The following is a 21,938-nucleotide window of genomic DNA, read 5'->3' on the forward strand; positions in this document are numbered from 1 at the left end:
CTGAAGAAGACAAAGATCTATGTTCTACCATTGGCAATCCAAAGACTGCCGTAATAGGATGGGGTTTTAAATGGAAGTATAGAACTGTTGAAATAATATCAAAAATGCCTTTCCAATATTTTTCCAAAAGAGGACAGGACCAAAACATATGAGTTAAAGAAGCCACTTCAGAGTGACATCTATCACAAGTAGGGTTTATATGGGAATAAAAACGAGCTAGTTTATCTTTGGACATATGAGCTGTGTACTACTTTAAATTGTATTAATGTATGTTTAGCACATATAGAAGTAGTACTAACTAATCGAAAAATTTTTTCCCATTTCCCTATAGGTAGGGAAAGTTGAAGTTCCCCTTCCCATTCATTTTTGATTTTATCAGATATTTATCTGGCTGTAATTTCATAATTATATCATAAGTTATTGCTATTAATCCCTTCTGCAAACGATTAAAACCTAAAATTTTATCAAGAATGCCGGAAGGATTTGAAGTCGGAAAGGTAGGCAACGTAGTATTTAAAAAATTTCTTATTTGTAGGTATCTAAAAAAAATGGGATCTAGGCAAATCAAATTTCTCAGATAACTGCTCAAAAGACATAAAGCAGTTATCCAGAAATAGATCACGAAAACATATTATACCTTTTGTTTTCCATATCAAAAAGGCTTGGTCCATTACCGAGGGTTGGAAAAAGAAATTAGATATAATAGGGCTTGATAACATAAATTCATTCAAGCCAAAAAATTAACGAACTTGAAACCATATTCGCAATGTATGTTTAACTATAGGGTTGAAAATTTGTTTATTCGATTTAGATAGTGCAAAAGGCAGTGAAGTTCCTAAAATGGAAGCTAAAGAAAACCCTTGTACAGAATGGCCTTCAAGGTTTACCCAATATGGGCTTGGAGTTATATTCCAATCTTGTGTCCAAAATATTAAGTATCGAATATTAATTGCCCAGTAAAATCTTAGGATAGGCAATGCCAAATCACCCTCTTTCTTAGATTTCTGTAAGTATTTTTTACTTAATCTGGGATTTCTATTTTGCCATATATAAGATGAAATTTTAGAGTCAATAGTATCAAAAAAAATTTAGGAATAAAAATCAGTATCGCTTGAAATAAATATAAAAATTTGGGTAAAATAATCATTTTAATAGCCAATCAGTGATAGAGACAAAGGGGACCATTTAGTAATCAGTTGTTTACCCTGATTAATTAGATGCTCCTTCCACCATGCTTCACAGTTGGGATGAGGTTTTGGTGTATAGTGCCCTTTTTCCTCCCAAATGTAGCAGTGAGCATTTCTGCCAAAAAGTTCAGCTTTTGTCTCATCTGTCCACAGAACATTACGAAATATGCAGGTGGTCTTTTAAAAACTTGAGACGTGCAAGCGGAACAAGTGCTACACATGCCCTTACACTTCCTCCCTTACCACCATTCAGGGCCCCAAACAGTCCTTCCAGGTGAGGCATCACTTCACCTGTGAGTCGACTGGGGTGATATACTGCGTCCGGTGCTCCCGATATGGCCTTTTATATATTGGTGAGACCCGACGCAGACTGGGAGACCGCTTTGCTGAACATCTACGCTCTGTCCGCCAGAGAAAGCAGGATCTCCCAGTGGCCACACATTTTAATTCCACATCCCATTCCCATTCTGACATGTCTATCCACGGCCTCCTCTACTGTAAGGATGAAGCCACACTCAGGTTGGAGGAACAAGACCTTATATTCCGTCTGGGTAGCCTCCAACCTGATGGCATGAACATCGACTTCTCTAACTTCCGCTAAGGCCCAATCTCCCCCTCGTACCCCATCTGTTACTCATTTTTATGCACACATTCTTTCTCTCACTCTCCTTTTTCTCCCTCTGTCCCTCTGAATATACCTCTTGCCCATCCTCTGGGTCACCCCCCCCCTTGTCTTTCTTCCCGGACCTCCTGTCCCATGATCCTCTCGTATCCCCTTTTGCCTATCACCTGTCCAGCTCTCGGCTCTATCCCTCCCCCTCCTGTCTTCTCTTATCATTTTGCATCTCCCCCTCCCCCTCCAGTTTTCAAATCCCTTACTCACTCTTCCTTCAGTTAGTCCTGACGAAGGGTCTCGGCCTGAAACGTCGACTGCGCCTCTGCCTATAGATGCTGCTTGGCCTGCTGCGTTCACCAGCAACTTTGATATACGTGCAGCAATGTTCCTTTTGGAGAGCGGTGGTTTCTTCCTTGGTGTCCTTCCATGAACACCATTCTTGTTCAGTGTTTCTCTTATAGTGGACACATGAACAGAGACTTCAGCAAGTTCTGGAGATCTCTGCAGATGTTTTGCTGTTACCCTTGGGTTCTTTTTCATCTCCTTCAGCACCGCACGTTGTGCACTTGGTGTGTTCTTGGCAGGATGCCTACTCGAATGGAGAGTAGCAACAGTACTGAAATTTTTTCTATTTGTAGACAATTTCTCTTACAGCGGACTGATGAACACTGAGGTCTTTAGAAATGCTTTGTAGTCTTTTCCTGCTTCATACATCTCTACAATTCTTCCTTAAAGGTCCTCTAAAATTTGTTTTGATCGAGGCATGGTGTGCATAAACAGATCTTTCTCGAGAAGAGTAGACTCTATCAGCAAACCTGACTTTGTGACTCTTTTTCATAGGGCAGGACACCTCTACAACCCGCATCTCCAATCTCGTCTCACTGATTGGAACACCTGCCTCCAAATAGTACACTACCCCAGAGGTTCACATACTTTTTTGAACCAAGACTGCAATTGTTTAAATGGTGTACTCAGAATTGATGAGTACATTTGTATGTATGTTATTAGCTTAGGCAGATTGTGTTTGTCTATTATTGTGACTTAGATGAAGATCAGACCACATTTTATAAGTAATTAATGCAGAAAACCAGGTAATTGCAAAGGGTTCACAAACTTTTTCTTGCAACTGTATTTTATTTAAGGAAACTAATAAAGTATACTTGGTGGAGTCTCAAGACTTCCTCAGCTAACTGCCACTACTCTAACTCCATTTGTATTCAATTCCTCCAGCAATGAATTCAATTTGCCTTCCTATTTACTAGCATTCACTTCCCTTACTCATTACTAGCCTTTTGAAAATTACACAATCAGGCCACCCAAAACTTTGGCTCTCAGGGCTCTGCAATCTCTTACACTTAAGTAATATGCTCTTTTTTTTTTCCATTTTCCCCTCTGGCAGAATGGAGTATTTCAATTTCCCACCATAATACTCTATTTGCTGGATCTTTGCCCTTTCATTAAATCTATATCTTTGTATAGCTTCTTTAGGTCCTCTTCACAACATGCTTTCCTACTCATCTCCAAGATATCCAGAGCTCCTCAGACTACAGCACTATTGCTCCCCAAGATCTACAAACAGTACCACGCATTACGATATGTACATTCTCAAACCCATTGTTTTTAAACCAGCATTTATTAGCAGAGTTGTGCTAGTCTGTAAATCCATTTTCTACTTAAGTATATACACATTTTTTTGATGTCAAGGATTCTAAGCTTACACATACCGATGTCGTTCAGAATATCCAAGATAATTCATCCCCTCTACTTTTCTTTGATTATATCCAGTTTTCCATTTCTTTCCAGATTGAAAACCCAACTAGAACCATTTACTAATAAGTTCTTATAGAGCAAGTTGCCTGCCCCAAACACCCATCCCTGTAATCTGGATGAGCATGTGGTTGCTGAGGTAAGGTGGAGTGGTTCCCAATGGAATTCTTTACTCAATATATCTAAAAATAGCATCTTGCAACTGATGAGAGATTCATTCATTATAAATTGGCTTTCATACAGTATGCTCTCAGCTGACAGCAAACTCAAGTAATTTTTGTGTTGTACATTATTTATTACATCTGTAATACTTTATCATGCTTTTCAATTACTTCATTTGTATCATTCTCAGCTGATTCTCTCCAATTCTGGATTTATCCAGTTAGCTGCATTTTCAAGATGTCTAAAGTTCTTTCACTAATCCCATGCCCACTGTTACTCTCCCCGTAATTCAAGAATAAAGGCTAAATTCCCCAACATCCTTTATTCCTTAGGATGACTGCACAATCCCACCTGCAAGCTATTTGTCATAATTTCTCTACCACTTCCTGGATTTACTGGGATTTAAATAAATTTAGTTCATAAATGTTACTGTGAAGATAATTTATTTACAAGTTCATTCTACAATTCATTGGAATTAGAATTAGAATTTATTTAAATCTTACATCCATTCCACAAGGTCAGGGAGTAAAAATCTTTGCATAATGAGTCCGTTGCAATGTACAGACATGTGAATTTAGAAGTCTAATGGCTTGCACAAAGAAGCTGTCCCGCAGCCTGTCCTTGGAATTATCAAGTTTGAATTGCAGAACACTGCCAGAATACTATATAATAAGTTCAATTATTGCAGAACAGTGGCCTTGATAAACATCCTTAGGTACACTAAGAACATAACTTTTATATAAAGAACATTCATATCCAAATTTATTGGTGGAAACTAAAACCATCACACTATCACCAACATCCATTAAGCACTTTGGTACCTTAACAGGTGAAGTCCACGTTGGACTCCGACCACGTCTTGGAGAGCAGGTTGGGCTTTTTCTTCCGGATACCAAATCCTGCAGGTATTCTACTTCAAATTTGTAATGATCCCTTTCTTCCTCTAAAGTCTTTACAAATTTGTCTAGACGAGACGTTGACGTGTCTCCTTTTAGAATACCATGCTGTGTTCTCATTCTTTCCAATTCTAACACTATTTCTCGTTCTGATTATTGTTGAAAACATAAAAAGATCAGGTTAACCTAAACAGTAATTTGGAAAACATGTATGTTATCATGATTAAATCTTATTTTACAAAAGATGATTTGTTTCAAAGCTGCACATCTCCTAAAAGATCTTTTATTCACCTAGGTGAAATGGTTAAAATAAATCAACAGTATAAATACCATCTAACACAAACGACACAAAGCATTTTAACAAATTCTCAACTTCCTTTCCTCCCGCTCCAAACCTCATACAGATTTACGGAGGGGAAGACCAACAATTGTCCTTAATTATGTTAGGTTAATCCGGTTTGCCAGGGGTTACTATGGCAGTGTGGCTTGAAGGGCCGGAATGGCCTAGTTGGTGCTGTATCACTAAAGGAATAAAATATAACTGTTGCTCATAGGCTTCTCACAGTTTTCAATAAATGGAACAAATATGATATTGTCACCATCCATTCCTTAACACTGTACATTTTCCTCACTAAGAATTTTCAAGTTCTGAGATGGTACTCACTGGTACTCTAAGTCTTTAATTAGATTAAATTCAAAGTTTAAAGCTCTAAATATACATTTTTGGATTTTCTCCATCTTACATAGAATTGTTAATAAGTTCTTCATTCTTCACCTTTGTGATTCCTATTATTCCTAATTATAAAACAACCCTCATCCTAATCCTAGAAACCCATATGGATCTTCTCTAAATCACAACTTTCCTCTCATTGCAAAGCTAACAGAAATGTCAAAATTCACGCTTCGGTTTACAACATCCTCCATGACAAACAAGGGATCTCACTTGAGCCAGTACAAGTTTTATACGTTTATTAACTTGTCGTTCCTAAAATAACTTACATAATTACTTTATATCTGTACGTTATTCTTTCCACGAGTACCTCAAAAGACGATTAGAGTTTGAAAAAGATAATTTGATTTTTCTAGATTCTATTTTACGCGAAGGTTCATTTATTATCAAAGTGTACTACTCTGGAATTCTTCATCTCCGGATAGTCACGAAATCAAGAAAGAAAAAGAACGGTAGCACAGCCATCGTAACTATTCCCCATATTTAGCACACTTTATAGAGTGAAGTTAAAAAGGTGAATTTTGCTTCCGAGTCTCTAAGTTTGTAAGATTTCTTTATTACAAAATTACTGCCGCCTGTCACCAGGAATCGTCAGAAAAGTGGAGACTTCCACTGGAGGTAATATTTATTTATTTAGTGTTACAGTGCAGAGTAGACTCTTCCAGCACACACCATGCAATCCCCAACAAACCTGATTAACCCCTTTCTAATCATGGGACAACTTATAGTGACTAATTAACCTATCTGATACGTCTTCAGACTGTGGGAAGAATCCAGAGCACCCGGGGAAAACCTGCTCATTCCACGGGAAGTTCATACAGACTCCTTACAGAATAGGACCGGAATTGAGACCTGAACTCCAGAATGTCGCGAGTTGTAATCGCGTCACACTAACCACTACATTACCCGTTGCACACTTATGGGGATCTTTATTCAGTGGAAACAAATTTCATGTGCAATTTTCCTTATTAAGTCTTATTAAAATCTTTTGGATATTTTGTTGTATTAAAATTGTACCATGATTATAAGTTTCATTTGATCTAGACTTCTCAGTAATTTTGCACAATTTGTTTTTGAACAATTTGCTATAAATTAATTAGGAGATTTAGATAGAAATTACTGGAATACTGCCAGGAAGCATCAAAAGAGAGAAAGAAGACTGAGTTATCATTTTCTGGTCAATTACCATGCACTAGGGGAGACTGCTAAACTGCTTAGGTTTTCCATCACTTTCTGTTTTACTTCAGATTTCGATCATCTGCCTTATTTTATGTTTGAATGATTCTTCACCTACAGGGCTGCCTTGATAAATTGCAATGATATGCACAGGATCAGGACCTGATAAGTAGTTATATTGAACGTACTTTATGTTGTACACTTCCTAGATTATTCAAACTCATAGCAACTCTTAGGACAAATAAATAATCAGATCCATTTCTTTATAACAATGATTATTTTTAGCTGTTATACATACTTTAAACACATCAACAAGACAACTTCATGAGAAGTTTCGAAGGAATGCTGAATAAATAAAATGATAAAATATCCGCATTTATCATTTCTGACACCTCTGAAATTAATATTTCATTTTTCAGATGTAAAGGTAGTGTCAGGAAAATGTCTCCTCAATGTTTGTTTTAGATCTTAGTTACCTGTTGTTATTTGCTTATCAACTCGCTCTTGCAGCCTTTGCTTTTCCTTCTTTAGTTGAGTTAACAAATCATGAAGTGTTTGATTTTCTTTGGATTTACACTGTAGCTCTTCTTGAACCTTACAGTAATTATTACGTGTTGCAGTCAATTCCTGGAATGACACACAATTAAACATTTTGAGAAAGAGTTAAGTGCTTTTGGCAGTAATTAGGTAGGATTCAATCATGGCTTTCATTTAAAATTTTTAAACATTGAGCACATTCACAATGACCTTCACTGGAGAAAACAAATGAATGGAGAAATGTTTAATAATTTGCTCTGTTATTACTTTCATAGAGGAAATTCTTCCTTGTTATGTTGAGGCAAGGGTATTGGGCTGGTAGTGCCAGTTCCAGATCTTAAAACTGTAAAAGATTTGGTCACAGACATTTCAGTGGAAACAATGTTTGACTTGATTAAATGATAATCTCACCTTAGTACTAAGAAAACTGCAGTTTTGCCATTAGCAGATTGCCAATGTGATGGTGACAGCAGTTATAGCTATCTTTTGTAAGTACAATTAAAACATGAAGACACCACAGATGCAAGCTCAGATCTTTCCTTCATCAGGAATCAATGAATTGTACTGCTGAGCAGCAAAATGATCATATCGATGTAAGAAATACAGACTTTAAAAGTTGGCAGCCAAGTCTGTTCTAACATGTTGCAAAGAAAATAGCTGATCGGGCAAAGTCCTGATGGTGTTAAACTGCGACTCCTCTGCTTGCATCTTTGGAAACAGCTCTATCTTTATCTTTGATATCTCTTTATTTCCTTTTCAGGGTGTGGGGGTTCTTTTGAAGACCCTGACCTGGTGTTACACTCTGACTTTGATTCTTTGTTGATGGTAATTATTTAGTGACTTTATCAAGCTGACCTGGTTAAAAATGGTGAAGGCATCAGGGTGTGCTGTTTCATGCATGTTGATCACATTGTTCAGATCATCTAGAGCCTATTTAACATTGGACTGAGGTGGAATGTACACTGCTACCAAAATGATCGCTGAAATCTCCCATGGAAGGTAAAATGGCCGACACTTTACTGCGAGATATTCCAGGTTTGGTGAGCAGAATTGAGACATCACTGACACATTAGTACACCAAGAGGATTTGATCATAAGGCATACACCTTGAACTCTGTTTTGGAGAGATTTGACAATCCTATCTTTACGGTGTATAGTGAACCCGTCAATATGAATTGCTGCATTCGGTACGGAAGGGGTTAACCAGGATTCCGTGAAGCAGAGGATGTACGTTGTCTTAACATCCCTCTGATACAGCGACCTAGCTCTGACATCATCAATTTTATTTATTAGAGACTATACATTTGTCAGCAATATAGTCAGTATAATAACAAATAGATGGATGCTTTCCAAAGCAACTTTCAGTTTGGTCAGAATTGTTCCCACTGAATGTGTTACGTCACTTCAGGAAAATAAGTTAGAAAAATCAATGTTTATAGACAATAACATGAAATTAAGCACAGGCATTATTTAAAAAGAACTAATATGAGTAACATGGCTGAACAGTTTGCCTTCTATGCCTTGGAGGGTCAGACACCCTGAGCCGATAGGCTGGTCCTGGACTTATCTCATAATTTACTGGCATAATTTACATATTACTATTTAACTATTTATAGTTCTATTACTATTTATTACTTATGGTGCAACTGTAACGAAAACCAATTTCCTCCGGGATCAATAAAGTATGACTATCACTATGCTTAGAATCTATGAAGACTAAGAATCAAATAAGTATTCAAAGTATGTTCTTTTCATAAATAAGTTATTTGCCAATTCCATACTGAAGCATCTTTAAAGAATCTTTTCTGAGCATTCAAATGTAGTATTCAGCTATCTAGAACTACATCTACTTAACAAATACATGGTACACGATCTTCCCACAACTCCAAATCTTAGGACTTCAAAACAGCATTGGCTTATAATGGAAAACTGACTTACTCTGGTCAGTCTAGCAATTGTTTCTTCAAACCCTTCCAATTCTCGATGCTGTTTCTTGATTTCATCCTGCAAATATAAAAGCAGACCACTTTTTATAAATGGTTCTCGACCATCAGACTACTTACTAAAGATGGAGTTCAGGAACCTGGTTGGGAAAGCATTGAGAAAATGCAGCAAAAAACAAACTGCTGGAGGAACCCAATGCATCATGTTGCATCTGCAGATTCAGGACAGTCAATGCTACAAGTTGAGACCTGCATCAGGAATGAGATTGTAGAGGGTAGACAGCCGGTATTAAGATGAGAGGGAAAGGGTGAGGCAAGAGGTGGAACCAGGTGAAAAAGGTAATGGTGAGTAGATGGAAAAGGAGGGGAGGTGGAGAGGAAAATAGAGATATAGAGAGGTTGATAAGTTATCCACCAAGCTTCTCTTCTTTTCAACCACTCCTCCATACCTTGTTTCTTTCGCGTTCCCCATCTGGCTCCATTGCCCTACACCCACACACTAAACCCATTCAGTATCCTGTTCCCACCCACACAGATTCCATCTGCTCATCATCCCTCCTTTATCTGGATTAATCCTTATGGAATTCCAGAATCTGCAGCCCTTTTTCATGTTCCAACCACTGTTTCTACTCTCATTCCCCACCACCTCGATCCATCTACCCACCATCCTCCTGCTCACCTGATTCCACCTATTTTTGCCAGCTCTTGCTTCACCCATTCTCTTTATACTGCCATCTCTAGTCTACACTCAATGGTCATGAAAAACCTTGACCAGAAATGTCGACTATACCTCTATTTTCACAGATGCTGTTTAACCTGCTGAGTTCCTCTGGCAGTTTGTTTCCTGACTCCAGATTCTAACGTCTACAATCTCTTATGTCTCAAAGATGCAGCAGAAGTTTTAATAAATGGTTCAGTAGTGATAAGAACCAGGAGAATTCACTCATGAAATATGATGGGGATAATTATATATTGAAAAATAACAAGTATCCATTAAACTCATAACTTGTCCCATATATACAGTGGCATGCAAAAGCCTGGTCAAAATTTCAGTTACTGTGAATAGCTAAGCAAGTAAAAGATGACCTGATTCCCAAAAGGCATAAAGATTACACATTTCTTTAATATTTTAAGCAAGATTACTTTTTTATTTCCATCTTTTAGTTTCAAAATAACAAAAAAGGAAAAGGGCCTGAAGCAAAGGTTTGGGCACCCTGCATGGTCAGTACTTAGTAACACCCCCTTTGGCAAGTATCACAGCTTGTAAATGCTTTCTGTAGCCAGCTAAGAGTCTTTTAATTCTTGTTTGGGGGATTTTCGCCCATTCTTCCTTGCAAAAGGCTTCTAGTTCTGTGAGATTCTTGGGCCATGTTGCATGCACTGCTCTTTTGAGGTCTATCCACAGATTTTCGATGATGTTTAGGTCGGGGGACTGTGAGGGCCATGACAAAACCTTCAGCTTGCGCCTCTTGAGGTAGTCCATTGTGGATTTTGAGGTGTGTTTAGGATCATTATCCTGTTATAGAAACCATCCTCTTTTCATCTTCAGCTTCTTTTTTTAACAGACGGTGTGATGTTTGCTTCCAGAATTTGCTGGTATTTAATTGTATTCATTCTTCCATCTACCAGCGAAATGTTCCCTGCGCCACTGGCTGCAACACAAGCCCAAAGCATGATCCATCCACCCAGTTGGAGAGGTGCTCTTTTCATGAAATTCTGCACCCTTTTTCCTCCAAACATACCTTTTCTCACTGCGGCCAAAAAGTTTGATTTTAACTTCATCAGTCCACAGGACTTGTTTCCAAAATGCATCAGGCTTGTTCAGATGTTCCTTTACAAACTTCTGACGCTGAATTTTGTGGTGAGGATGCAGGAAAGGTTTTATTCTGACGACTCTTCCATGAAGGTCATATTTGTGCAGGTGTTGCGGCACAGTAGAACAGTACACCACCACTCCAAAGTCTGCTAAATCTTCCTGAAGGTCTTTTGCAGTCAAATGCGGGTTTTGATTTGCCTTTCTAGCAATCCTATGAGCAGTTGTCTCTGAAAGTTTTCTTGGTCTTCCAGACCTCAACTTGACCTCCACTGTTCCTGTTAACTGCTATTTAATTACATTACGAACTGAGGGAACGGCTACCTAAAAACACTTTGCTATCTTCTTATAGCCTTCTGCTGCTTTGTGGGCATCATTTATTTTAATTTTCAGAGTGCTAGGCAGCTGCTTAGAGAAGCCCATGGCTGCTGATTGTTGGGACAAGGTTTGAGGAGTCGGGGTATTTATAAAGCTTTGAAATTTGCATCACTTGGCCTTTTCTAATAATGACTGTGAACAAGCCATAGCCCTAACAAGCTAATTAAGGTCTGAGACCTTGGTAAAAGTTATCTGCAAGCTCAAATCTCTTGGGGTGCCCAAACTTTCGCATGGTGCTCCTTTCCTTTTTTCCACTGTAAAATTGTACAAAACAAAAATAATACACTAATCACAAAAAATGCTGGTGAACGCAGCAGGCCAGGCAGCATCTATAGGAAGAGGCACAGTTGATGTTCCGGGCCGAGACTAACTGAAGTCCTGACGAAGGGTCTTGGCCCGAAACGTCGACTGTGCCTCTTCCTATAGATGCTGCCTGGCCTGCTGCGTTCACCAGTATTTTTTGTGTGTGTTGCTTGAATTTCCAGCATCCACAGATTTCCTCGTGTTTGCATAATACACTAATCTTGCTTAAAATGTTGATAAGAATGTTTCATCTTTAACTTCATGACTTTTGGAGATCAGTTCATCTTCTACTCACTTAACTATTCACAGTAACAGAAATTTTGACCAGGGGTGTCCAAACTTTTGCATGCCACTGTATGAGGGTAAAGATTCAGGAGTCAGGGGTAAGTCATGGTATTTGAACTGCTCTGGGAACCACTATATTGTGTTTGTGTATTTTAAAGTTTCTGCCCAGTGGTGGCCCAAGATATTGATTTGAAGTTAATTATTGCCTTTTACTTGTAGCATGAATATTTCTTGTCCTCAGCCCTCAGATCATGCATGATGCCATTATATGAAGTCTGCAGAAACTGTACAATTTTCAGTGAACATCACCAGTGACATGACAATGATTAAGGGAAGGCCTTTAATGAAACAACTAAGAAACTAGGACCTGTGAAGAAGCAGAACCACCTTGATAACAGTCACTCCAAGCAATTTCCACTGACTTCAATATTAATGCTTAATTTGATGTCACACACTGTAAAACAGTTTCCTGGTTTCAAGAGCAATTACTTTTACTTCACCTTTCTAATTCTTTCATACATGTACAGATGCTGAAAACAAGTCAGGAACACAATCTTACTAGAGCTCAAAATAGGCATCAGTAGGATATAGGTAAATATAACATGGTAAATATACACTAAGTAAATCATGAACAGATATGAATAGTGAATCAAATATTACAGGAGGTCTCTCCTGTCAGCATAGCCTAACTTGCTTGTGTATCCTATAGTTCTGCATTTTGCAACCTTTACAAGTTTGTTGGTGTTTTCACTTTCGAATTACTCTAATTTTGGTCTTTATGTTCCCTGGTTCACATTCTAATTGCTTCAATTACCTCAATGATTAGATAACCTCACAGCATATCCCCAAAGCAACCCAGAACTCACCTTATCAAATAGATTCCTTTTGTCCTATTCATTCCTTCACCACCCTCTCTGCAACTTAATGCCAGTGACTTTTGTCTCTTTCCCAGCTTTTGACAAATCTTCAGACTGCAAAATCAGTTCTGTTTCCATAAATGCTGCTGGACCTGCTGGTTGTTCCCCGAATGTGCAATTTTTATTTACTCTTGGGCTCCTCTAGCTCTAACGTCATTAGGAATCTGTGCACCTCCAATTCCATCCTCTTGAATTTAAACATTGAATTTAAATAGCAATGACACCTTCTATTATTGAGGTTTCAAGCACTGGAATTCCCTCCCTAAACTTCTCAACCCAAATTTTAGAAACTTAGAAAACCTACAGCATGATACAAACCCTTCGGCGCACAAAGTTGTGCCGAACCTATCCCTACCTTAGAAATTACTAGGCTTACCCATAGCCCTCTATTTTTTTTAAGCTCCATGTACGTATCCAAATGATGATGACGTCGACTCAGGCCTGAGAGGTCAGCGTCGGGCATTTTCATGCCTTACAAAAGTCTCCAAAAGTCTCTTAAAAGACCCTATTGTATAGGTCTCCAACACCGTTGCCAGCAGCCCATTCCACGCACTCATCACTCTCTGTGTAAAAAACTTACCCCTGACATCTCCTCTGTACCTACTCCCGAGCATCTTAAACCTGTGTCCTCTTGTGGCAACCATTTCAGCCCTGGGAAAAAGCCTGACTATCGACACAATCAATGCCTCTCATTATCTTATACACCTCTATCAGATCACCTCTCATCCTCTGTCGCTCCAAGGAGAAAAGGCCGAGCTCACTCCACCTGCTTTCATAAGGTATGCTCCGCAATCCAAGCAACATCCTTGTAAATCTCCTCTGCACCCTTTCTATGGTTTCCACATCCTTTCTGTAGTGAGGCGACCAGAACTGAGAACAGTACTCCAAGTGGGATCTGACCAGGGCCATATATAGCTGCAACATTACCTCTCGGCTCCTAAATTCAATTCCACAATTAATGAACACCGTACGCCTTCTTAACCACAGAGTCAACCTGCACAGTTGTTTTGAACATCCTATGGACTCGGACCCCAAGATCCCTCTGATCCTCCACACTGCCAAGAGTCTTACCATTAATACTATATTCTGCCATATTAATACTATATTCTGCCATATTTGACCTACCAAAATGAACCACTTCATACTTATCTGGGTTGAACGCCATCTGTCACTTCTCAGCCCAGTTTTGCATCCTATCAATGTTCCGCTGTAACCTCTGACAGCCCGTCACACTATCTATAACACCTCCAACCTTTGTGTCATCAGCAAACTTACTAACCCATCCCTCCACTTCCTCATCCAGGTCATTTATAAAAATCACGAAGAGTGAGGGTCCCAGAACAGATCCCTGAGGTACATCACTGGTCACCGACCTCCATGCAGAATTTGACCTGTCTACAACCAACATTCCCACATCTAACAAAGTTTTAGTCATTAGCCTTAATATGTCCTTATTTGGTTTAGTGCCCAAGTTTGTAGAAAAACACCTGTAAACACTTTTCAAGCCAGATAATCTCATAACTTCTCACTAACCAAGGAGGACAACTTTAGCTTTGTGTATACTATTCGTAGCACACACAATTTTGGAACAATAACCTTAAATATATTTTAAGGTTACTTTCTTTTTTTAAAAAAACCTTATAATACAGAGGAAACTGACTTACAGCCCTGAATTGAGCTAATTTTTCTTGAAGTTCTTCTATTTCTCTACACTGCCTCTTGGTTTCTTCCTGAAAATAGTAAATAAGAAATCCCTATGAATTTCTCTGTGCACAATTAAAATATCAATAGGTTTTCTTTAATAAAAAACTAACAATAAAATTAGTTGTAAAATAAGTGACCATCTTAAACTTTTATCCTCCAGCTTCCATATACTGAATGCTCATCTCTTCAGCCAAAGTGATGTCACCCAGTCTATAATATCGATAAACGACAGCACATTTTTTGTACTGCAGCTGTTACCAACATGTGATCCCAATTTGAAGTCTTCCCTTTCTCAACTTCACCATTTCTGGAATTCGCCTCTCAACTAGTATCAACTCTCAGCTGTGCCGCACATGAGGCTGCTTAGCAAGATAAGAGCCCATGGAATTACAGGGAAGTTACTAGCACGGGTGGAGCATCGGCTGATCGGCAGAAAACAGAATGTGAATAAAGGGATCCTATTCCGGCTCACTGCTGGTTACCAGTGGAGTTCCACAGGGGTTGGTGGTGTGACAGCTGCTTTTTACAATGTATGTCAATGATTTGGACTATGGGACTAATGGACTTGTGGATAAATTTGCCGATGATACAAATGAAATACAACTTTGGGAAGTGTATGGTCATACACTTTGGTGGAAGAAATAAACAGGTAGACTATTATTTAGATGGGGAGAGAATTCAAAATGCAGAAATGCAAAGGAACTTGGCAGTCCTTGTGCAGGATACCCCAAAAGTTAATGTCCAGGTTGAGTTGGTGGTGAAGGCGGCGAGTGCAATGTTGGCCTTCATTTCTAGAGGTGATGTTGGGGCCAAGGCACTCGTGAGACCACACTTGGATTATTGTGTGCAGTTGTGGGCTCCTTATTTTAGAAAGGACATACTGACATTGGAGAGGGTTCAGAGAAGATTCACAAGAATGATTGCAGGAATGAAAGGGTTACCGTATGAGGAACATCTGGCAGCTCTTGGGCTGTATTCCCTGGAGTTCAGGAGAATGAGGGGAGATCTCATTGAAATATTCCAAATGTTAAAAGGCCTGAACAGATTAGATATGGCAAAGTTATTTTTCCATGGTAGGGGAGTCTAGGGCAAGAGGGCACGACTTCAGGATTGAAGGACGTCCATTTAGAACAGGGATGCGAAGAAATTATTTTAGGCAGAGGGTGGTAAATCTGTGGAATTTGTTGCCATGAGCGGCTGTGGAGCCAAATCATTGGGTGTATTTAAGGCAGAGATAGATAGGTTCTTGATTAGCCAGGGCATCAGAGGGGATGGGGAGAAGGCAGGGGAGTGGGGATGACTGGAAGAATTAGATCAGCCCATGACTGAATGGCAGAGCAGACTTGATGGGTCAAATGGCTTACTTCTGCTCCTATATCTTATGGTCTCACTATAACTTGAATCATATATCGTACCTAATATTTTCATTTCACTTTTACCCCATTATTTTCTTTAAGCCTTCATCAAATCTGCCCCAAAGATACATTCTCCAAGTAATTGCTTCTAATATGCATTTCTTTATCTACTAGGGCGGAATTCCCCGTAACTGTTGTTCACAAGACCCATAACTTGTATCTGCCCTGTATCCCTTCTCTTCTTTCCAAAACCCCTTGCAGTCAGCTTCATCCCAACAATTTCCAAATTCATCCAAACATCTGTTACCATTTCTTCCATCACCACTGGAATTCACCTTAATGTGAAAGGGCAAATCCAATCAATGTCTTTATTCATTTAAGCACATTCCTGCTCACAGGGAATTTTCATGATAATAATGATAATAATTTTATACAACACTTTTCATACATTAAAATGCAGGCTCAAAGTTCTTTACACAGATTTTGATTATTGATTAAATCAATAATATGAGACAAAATTAAAAATCATAAGTAAAGACTAACATTGGATCGAATAAAATGTAATTGAATATACCGAATTTTATAAATATAATCAACAGCAAAAGGCGTTAAGTAATCCTATAAGTAGGCCAAATTAAAAATGAAATGAAAAGTGTTTTGAAATATTCCATGTACTAGCCTGGCATAGCTCAGTCAGTAGATTATTCCAGATTTTTGGTTCATAACAGCAGAAGGGCAAATCACCAATTCTTATGTGCTTGGTTCTAAGAACATTAAGCAAACAAGCATTCGTGGATCTAAGATTACGATTAGGGATATAAGGGAACAGACACTCCAAAATATATGGAGGAACTGTATTATTCTGAGACTTATATACAATAAGGTGTATTTTAAAATTGAAGGTAAAGGACACAGGTAGCCATTGTAATGATTCCAAAACTGGTGAAGTGTGCCCAAGATTTTCTTTTTTTGGTTAAGGTTCTTACTGCTGCACTTTGAACAAGCTGCAGCCAATTTATATCTTTCTTAGGCAGTGCTGAAAAGACTAATCAGCTAAAAACAAAAGTGCGTATCAATTTTTCAGCATCTTGAGATATTATAAGAAATCGAACTCTTGCAATGCTCCTTAAATGAAAGCATGCTGTCTTAGTAATATGGTTAATATGTGATTTGAAATTTAACTCAGCCAATAATAATGCCCAAATTCTTTACTTCTGGCTTGATTTGTAAGGCTAGATGATCAAGTTTATTTCCATGATTCACACTTTTTTATTGCTACCAATAACCAAAATGTCTGATGATGGATGAAATGCCAATCAATGCTCTGCCGGTTTTATGGTCGTGTTTTTGCAAATGCATTTCTTTATGCAAATCATGAGTATTCCATTTACTTCCCATCTTGTTCTTTGTAGATTGTGGAAAGCCATTTGGCAATCAGGAACTGAATCATTTGCTGTATAATAGCTAAACTGCAAAGAAATTCCTGTAAAAAAACTGAAAACTAAGGGATTAAGAAGCTTTTGAAATAAATATTTCAGAATAACTTGGGAAACAATCCTTGTGCTTCCTTTTGCTTTCGGTCTGAATCTGTAACATCTGTCACCATGCCTGTCTGCCAGACTTTACCATCCTTGTCTCTCCTCCTCATAAAAATAGCTTTGTCTGAATTCTGACCTGATTACCTTTCAACATCACTCACATGTTAAATGTGGACTGACCAGTCCCCTCTCCCCAGCTCCTGACTAACACAATTGCCATTAGCTATACCCCAATGGACCATATTACCACCGGGTGCAGTCTTGCCCTTATTTAGTGGCCAGGCTCATTTTCCAACACAATGTCTTCTATAACCCTTTTACCGGTTCAATTACCCACTTCTGTGTTAAGAAACATCCCAGGATACTCCCAACAAGTTCTGTGGTTCATAAGCTCCTGGCTCTAAAGGAGTCCAAATCAACATTGGGGAAATTAAATTCACACACTACAACTGTTACTTGTACATCTTTCATTACTTGCTACATGTCAGGTGTAGCCTGTCCCACTCAGAGAATTCTCTACTAAAGAATTAGTGATCGTAGGGGACAGGTATAGACAAAAATCTTGGAGTACTTTGCCCTGTGTTTACAGAGGATATGGGATGAGAGGGGTACCAGAATGATTCAAGATTCAAAAAACTTTGTCATTCTAACCATACATCAGCTCTGTGGGGCAGAATGAGACAGCGTTTCCCAGGAGCAGTGCAATCATATCATAACAAACACGACACTAAATAATAAACATAACAATAAATAGTAAAACACAACAGCCACATGTCAGTTAAAATCAAGTTATAAGTGTCCAGTGCAAGTTAAAAGTGTCCAAAGCAGAGTCAGGTAGAGCAGCTATTTAGCAGTCTGACTGCCTGTGGGAGGAAGCTGTTTAGTAGCCTTGTGGTTTTAGTTTTGATGCTCCTGTAACGTTTGTCTGATGGCAGAAGAACAAACAGTTCATGGAGAGGGTGTGAGGGGTCTTTAATGATGTACCGTGTCTTCTGGAGGCATCGACTCTGAAAGAGGTCTTGGACAGAAGGCAGGGAAACCCCAACAACCTTCTCTGCTCCCCTAACCACCCTCTGCAAGGCTTTTTTGTTGACAGCGTGATCCTAGCTAACCGAGAGATGGGTGCTTTAGGGAGCCTATCATCCAAACATGTGATCAGTAATGCCCTAAGAACACTGCTTGCTTCGCCTGAGCATACTGCATCACGATGGGTTCGGGTAAAGGCAGCAGTTAAACTTAAGTATTATTCTCTTACTGAATGGAATTTAAAACCCTCAGCGGAATGGAGCACAGAGAGGAGGGTACGAAGTTCTATGCCAGTAGGCTCTTATCACAGGATTATACTGAGAGAGTGGCGAAAGGGTGCAGAACATTGAACACATTCTGCGCAACTGCCCACTCTCACCTGATTTAGCTGACACTGACCTGCTCAACATCAACCAAACAACACTAGAGTGGCTGGCTGTCTGGTGTGACAAGCTATGATGATGATGACTGCGAGTATGTGGCAGAGGTCACACGTGGCAGACAGTGGTGAGTGCATGGAATGGGCTGCGGTGGTGGAAGCGGAAATGATAAAGTCTTTTAAGAGACTGCTGAGTGGATACATGGAGCTTAGAAAAATAGAGGGCTATGGGTAAGCCTAGGTAGTTCTAAGGACAGGACATGTTTGGCACAGCTTTGTGGGCCGAAGAGCCTGTATTGTGCTGTAGGTTTTCTATGTTTCTATAACTGATGTATTTCTACTAAAGACAGCCTTTGCTTTGCATTGTCAGAAAACATTTCCTCAAGAGCAGTAATGAAAATGGACTCGAATTCATAATCCTAAACTCGATTTTATAAATAATGAACAGAATTCACCACCAAATCCTAAATGGGAAAAAAGTACATTTGAGTACATAGCTTTGAGATTTTGAAAGTAATTCAAAATTTTCCTAAGGCTTAAGTGCATTAATGGATGCACAAAATATTAAGAGCTTGATTTTGAGTAGAGACAACAATCTAATATACACAGTATATACGTATGTTAGTACCTTTGCTTCTTGAATTTCTTTATCAGCAATTTCTAGGGCAATTTCTTTATCCCGTTGCAACTGTTGTGCCAAATGGTCAATCTCATTCAATTCATTACATAAGTGCTCATTTTTAGTGCTCAGGTTTACAACCTCATTTGCTGCCTCACTTTTTTTCTCCAGAAGTTCTTTCATCTGCTTCTCCAAATCACAGTTAGTTCTCTGAAGGTATTCAACCTGCAATTATCATTTGAAAATAAATTAATCTCAAGGATACTCTCTATATCAATGTGTGTTTGAATTAACAGAAGTCCATTCTTTTTATAAATCTTTCCATCTCCCCTCAGCAGAATCCTATTCTTGTATCTCTTTTCTCAGATAAACAGTCTCGCAGTGCTTGAGAACAAAAAGTGAAAATGAAGACACAGTCACTTGACTTAAATACTAAAATACTATGGGACAGAGATTAGTGTAGAAATGTGATCTACACATAGTGAGTTACAAGGCATGAATAGTCTGTAGTGAGAAAGAGGTGGTCCCCTCAAGCTTTGTTGGCTCTCTGCAAGAAGTTAAAGCAGCAGAAACATTACCAAGGTCATTGTGAGGTTGGCCCACAGAGATACCCAATAGAGACTCTGACACCAAAAGCACTCCAGAAAATGGATCTGATGTAGAAAGTCCTTGACATCAGAGCAGAACAAACAACCGTGAGCAACTCAAAATGCTGGAGGAACTCAAGCCAGGCAGCACCTACGGAAAAGAGTGTACAGTTGACGTTCTGGGCAGAGATCAGTCTGATGCATAGCTCTTCGCCTCTTATCAGCAAATGACAACATCCTAATCATTTCCACCACTCTCAGTGATTACCTCCATATTACCATCTCCTTCAATCTTTTTCATTTCAAACATACTACCTTTTTGGTTCTCATCAGACCACAGACAAATAGTTTTCTTTGCATATAGTCATACGGCACAGTCAAATTCCCTTTGGCCCACTGAGTCCATGTCAATCATCAATTACCCATTTATACCAATCCCACATTAGTTCTGTTATTTATTCTCTTTCACTCAACAATACACAAGAGGTGTTTCTACAGTGGTCAAATAACTATGTCTTTGAATTGTGGGAGAAGACTTGGGCACCTGAAAGAAATCAACATAATCACAGAAGATTGTGCAAACTTCAGACAGAAACTGTGTGAGGCATTGAACTGGGTGGGCCCTACTAGCTGCACCACTGTACTGCCAAAGTGCATATCCTAATGATTAGATAGTTCTTCAGTGATCAGCAAATTTCATCAGGTTAACATTTATTATCTTGTCATGCCCATTCCAGCCATTTACCTTGCCTCTCAACACATATAAATTTCAGATACCTCTTGGCCTTCTTACAGCCACTAATTTCTCACCCCCTTCCTGCAAGCAATGTGAGGTAGAGGATGTTAGCTGTGTTAGAGTCCCTAACATTTAATATAATTTTAAAACTTTCTTTTCTAGTCTGATGAACACTTACTGCTGAACATTTCCTCAAATACATGGCAGGGAAGTCCTTTATGCACGTGGACATTCTTGCCATGCAAAGAACTAGCACTAAATGCAAATACTTTAAGATATCTACAAACTTATTAAGTACTACACTTGTTTGCAATCCAAATTGTATAGCTAAAATGTAGGCCAATGAGATATAAATATAAAAGTATATTTTGACCAGTTGCTTGCCCATTTCTGTCAGGCAGTATTAAAATCAAGTCTTTAACAATCGGGTAATCCATCATGCTGTGTTTAACTAGCCTTCAGATATATCCTAATGCAATTAAAAAAAAACACCAATATTGCAAATTTATCAAAGCAGGAAATAATACTTTCTTGTCACATAAAACATGAAATCAAGATATTTACAATCATGAGGAAGATATGAATACTTTAATAAGTAAAGAGTTTTAAAACTTAGAAGCTGACTACATTTTCCTTAAACTTATCAAACTAAAGATTTTAATTCGTACCTGTAAGTTTAAGTGTGCTATAAGACGTTCATTACTTTTACTTTTAGCTTCAAGGGAGATGACATCATGAGGCCGACCACCTTCCAGTGTTCGGTTCAGGCGCTCTATTTCCTCATCTCTTGCTTCAACCTATAAAATAATTCGATACATTAGGATATAAATTACTCTTTGCAAAATTTAAAATAGAGATGAACAAGAGCTCAAACAACAGGAATTCTGCAGATGCTGGAAATTCAAGCAACACACATCAAAGTTGCTGGTGAACGCAGCAGGCCAGGCAGCATCTCTAGGAAGAGGTACAGTCGACGTTTCAGGCCGAGACCCTTCGTCAGGACTAACTGAAGGAAGAGTTAGTAAGAGATTTGAAAGTGGGAGGGGGAGGGGGAGGGGGAGATCCAAAATGATAGGAGAAGACAGGAGGGGGAGGGATGGAGCCAAGAGCTGGACAGGTGATTGGCAAAGTGTCGCCTCAACTGGAAGGACTGTCTGGGGCCCTGAATGGTGGTAAGGTCACCTGTGAGTCCACTGGGGTGATATATTGCATCCGGTGCTCCCGATGTGGCCTTCTATATATTGGCGAGACCCAACGCAAACTGGGAGACCACTTTGCTGAACA

General features: G+C 39.0%; 1 protein-coding gene across 5 annotated transcripts in view; it reads right to left on the reverse strand.

The window, feature by feature from the left end:
- Positions 1-21,938, reverse strand: part of cep135 (centrosomal protein 135) — a 134,199-nt gene that overhangs the window by 73,965 nt on the left and 38,296 nt on the right. For 4 of the 5 annotated variants that reach the window (XM_063043103.1, XM_063043104.1, XM_063043102.1 and 1 more), the window contains exons 7-11: positions 21,323-21,451; positions 19,341-19,556; positions 9,010-9,075; positions 7,011-7,161; positions 4,554-4,777 (exon numbers count right to left, since the gene is read on the reverse strand). In XM_063043103.1, coding sequence (XP_062899173.1) covers positions 4,554-4,777; positions 7,011-7,161; positions 9,010-9,075; positions 19,341-19,556; positions 21,323-21,451 — 786 coding nt within the window. The remainder of the gene's footprint in view (positions 1-4,553; positions 4,778-7,010; positions 7,162-9,009; positions 9,076-19,340; positions 19,557-21,322; positions 21,452-21,938) is intronic. The other variant, XM_063043105.1, reaches the window with a different exon arrangement.

This window comes from Mobula hypostoma, chromosome 3 (assembly GCF_963921235.1).
Source record: "Mobula hypostoma chromosome 3, sMobHyp1.1, whole genome shotgun sequence".
In the NCBI taxonomy this organism is placed as follows: domain Eukaryota; kingdom Metazoa; phylum Chordata; class Chondrichthyes; order Myliobatiformes; family Myliobatidae; genus Mobula; species Mobula hypostoma.